Genomic DNA, 3,216 nt, shown 5'->3' with positions numbered 1-3,216 from the left:
TTTTCCAGGCTGAAGAGTCCCACAGCTCTCAGCCTCTCATCATAAGGTCTGTTTTCCTGACCTCTGATCATGCACATGGCTCTCCTCTGCACTCTCTCAAGCTTCTCCACATCCTTTTTGAATTGTGGAGCCCAAAACTGGATGCAGTACTCCAGCTGTGGCCTCACCAAGGCCGAATGCAACAGAAGAATGACATCCTGGGATTTGCTTGAGAAGCATCTATGGATGCAAGCCAGTGTTTTGCTTGCTTTACTAGCCACAGCATCACACTGAGGGCTCATGTTCATCTTGTGGTCAATCGTGACCCCCAAGTCCCTTTTATCTGTAGTGCTAGCCAGTGTAGCACTGCCAACCCCGTAAGCATGCTGCAGGTTTTTCTTCCCAAGGTGGAGAACCTTGAATTTTCAGTGTTAAACACCATGAGGTTCTCGTCTGCCCATATCCTAAGCCTGTCAAGGTCAGCCTGCATCGCCCTCCTGTCCTCACGTGTGGATGCTTTACCTCAAAGTTTTTTTCCATACCCCTATTATTTTTCCATAGTCAAGAAAAGAGTGAAAGCTCAGAGCTGGCATTTTTCAAGGGATACCTTGGGTCTAACAAGGTTGATAAATATGTATGTATGTAAATCAGTTTTTAAGTAGAGATGCTACGGTGGCACGTTGTACTGCTAAGAACCCCTCACCCCTCATAAGAGTAATAAATAGGGGTTCTGGATTTTGTTAAATGAGGCAATTCCACTGAGCCAAAACTATAACAAGAGGGTCTCAAGGATCAAAGAAGTTATATTAGGTTAGGGATCCTGGACTATCTGTGCTCAGCCCTTGGCTAGTTCCAAACCTAGATAGATGTATGGGGGTTAAACTGTGTTTCTGAACCACCAGGGATAGAAAGCAAGTACTGTAAAATCACTAGCAGCTGCCACAGACAGAAGTGTACAGGCAGAAATAAAAATGGAAATGGTTCAAATACAGAAGTGTGCAGGCCCTTTGAAAAATTCCAAATGTCACTGAAGTACTCTAAAATAGTACTTTATTTTGTTTTAATCATATTACTATCCTAAAATATTTTACTTTTTACATGTGAATGAGGGACAGGGTTCCCAAAAGTGCTCTCTTTCCCCCAATCCCAAGGGAAGGGAGGCAGAAGCAGGGTAGGCAGCTCAGCAGGTGCTGTTAGGTTTTCAAACCATTGCCACTGCCAGGTTCTCCAACCCCATTCACCTCTAACTCCTTGTTCCTCTGAGAGGGGGAGAGGAGAGGTTTGGGTGGAATTAGGACTAGAGTATCGGAATCCAGAAGGGGATAAGCCACAGGTACTTGCAACCTTCTGTCATGCTCCTGGCTGGAAGGCAGAGGCTTGAAGCATTCCAGCCACCAGGGACAACAGCGGCTATATGCATCTCTTGCAACTGAAATGATTTACTTTTGAAATGTTTCCAAACCTATTACACTTGGAAATGTTTCACCACTTATTTCAGTAAGCACTCATGGGTTTATAAAGCTAGTGGAGATGGCAATTTTAGCCCCTACCCTCCTCTCCCTAGCAGATGAAAACATTTTGGGAAGCAACTCCTTCAACCTTGCAGTCGCATATAATTTCCCTGCATAGACACAGAAGCTTATACTCTTCATGTAGTCCTCGTATGTATGCAAATAACTCTTGTACAAATTTAACACTTTGGCCTCACCCAAATGCATTTTTTCCTTTCCTTTGCAAATTAGTTTTAAGCATCTTAACATAACATTAACGTAAGTGAATGGGAAATGACACTGACATGCCAGCAAAAACCCTCAAGGTAGATGCAGTCACACCAAAAAACAGTGACAAATGCAGTCAAGAGATGTAGCCAAATAAAAAGTGGCAAAACAAGGCAAGGAAGACAAAAACTTCTACTTCTGACTTAAAGATCACTGAAGGCAAAATTCACAAGAACCCAGAAAACCTTCTCTAAACTTATGGCCTCCAAAAGCAGTCACATAAATATTTATAATAAAAACTGCATTGTCAACAGAGCTCTTTGTCAGATACCTCCTCAAGCCTGACAAATCATCTCAGCTGCCACTTCCACAGCCATGTCTAAAGAACCTAAAATCCCAGCAGCATAAGCACATTTCAGCTCAGTGCTCCGATTCTCCAGGTTCATAAAGCAGGTTTCCCCTTGTCACAGGGCGGGGCGCAGGGGCAGCCGTGATCCCCCTGGCACCCCTACCATGCCAAGTCTGGGCCCTAAACGCACCCTCCGTCTCACCCGCCATGCCTTTGATTTTACGATTATAAGTAGGAGGCTGCCTTCCAACCCCCTTGTGCACGATGCTATCTTGGTACTGGCCCATGTTCACCAGTGAGTGATATGGTGCACCCCAGCCTTATGGGCTACGCATGCCTCCTGCCTCCCCTGTAGCACACCCCAAGCCTCGTGGTTGTCCTGGATGTTCTTGTGTCAGTGTGGTGGCCCCCTCCCGGGCCCTTCAATACACACACCCCCTCTGGGCTCTGTCCTGCGCTCCCTGCCTCGCCCTTCCTTGGGGTTTCTGCTCAGGTAATCACCCTCTCCGGGCTTTAAATTGCACGCCCACCCTGCCTCGGGCCTCTACTGGCGCGCTCGCCCTACTCTGGGCTCTTACACTGGCCCTTTCCTGGGGCTTCTGCTCGTGCAATCACCTTCTTCAGGCTCTGAACTGCGCACTTGCCCTACTCTGGGCTCTTACACTGGCCCTCTGCCCTTTACGGGGCTTCCCCCTAGGTTCTTGGCTCGCCCGCTCTGGGGGCTCGTCTCGCGCTCCTCGCCCGCTCTGGGGCTCAGGTGGCCCACTGCTGTGCTTGGCCCCCTGACCCTTCTCGGGGTCCTACGCCCTACTGGGCAAGTACCGCCCTCACAGGCTGGGGCTTAATACCCCACACACACCACGCCACACTGGCGCCAAACAGCTGCGCCTCCCAGGCACTGCTTGCTGTGCCCGAACAGGGCACCCAGGAACCCCCCACTCCACTGGGGAGCTCCTAATGAGGCCTCCTCACACCCCTACAGCCTCACCCAGTCCTCCGGTGTAACATCAAACCCAACCATAAACATAAAGCCCTGAGCCCACCGGCTGCGACTCAAAATCAGCCTACCGACTATAACACAGAATCTAGGCCCACCTGGCTCTCCTGTAAAGTCTCTCAATCAGGGTTCTCTCTCCCCTTGCCATATTGCAGCCCTTTGAGTGGTCAGGC

The 3,216-nt window shown here is 49.1% G+C and overlaps 1 protein-coding gene across 1 annotated transcript in view; it reads right to left on the bottom strand.

Moving 5' to 3' along the window:
* NFX1 (nuclear transcription factor, X-box binding 1) overlaps positions 1 to 2,333 on the bottom strand; it is a 103,561-nt gene extending 101,228 nt beyond the window's left edge. The window contains exon 1 of the mRNA XM_019508727.1: positions 2,249 to 2,333. Coding sequence (XP_019364272.1) covers positions 2,249 to 2,333 — 85 coding nt within the window. The remainder of the gene's footprint in view (positions 1 to 2,248) is intronic.
* Between the last annotated feature and the right edge of the window lie 883 nt (positions 2,334 to 3,216).

Source organism: Gavialis gangeticus, unplaced genomic scaffold, assembly GCF_001723915.1.
Source record: "Gavialis gangeticus isolate Ggan-Ray unplaced genomic scaffold, GavGan_comp1, whole genome shotgun sequence".
NCBI classification, from domain to species: Eukaryota; Metazoa; Chordata; order Crocodylia; family Gavialidae; genus Gavialis; species Gavialis gangeticus.
The sequence above is the reverse complement of the archived record's forward strand: the minus strand, read 5'-3'. Positions and strand labels throughout refer to the sequence as shown.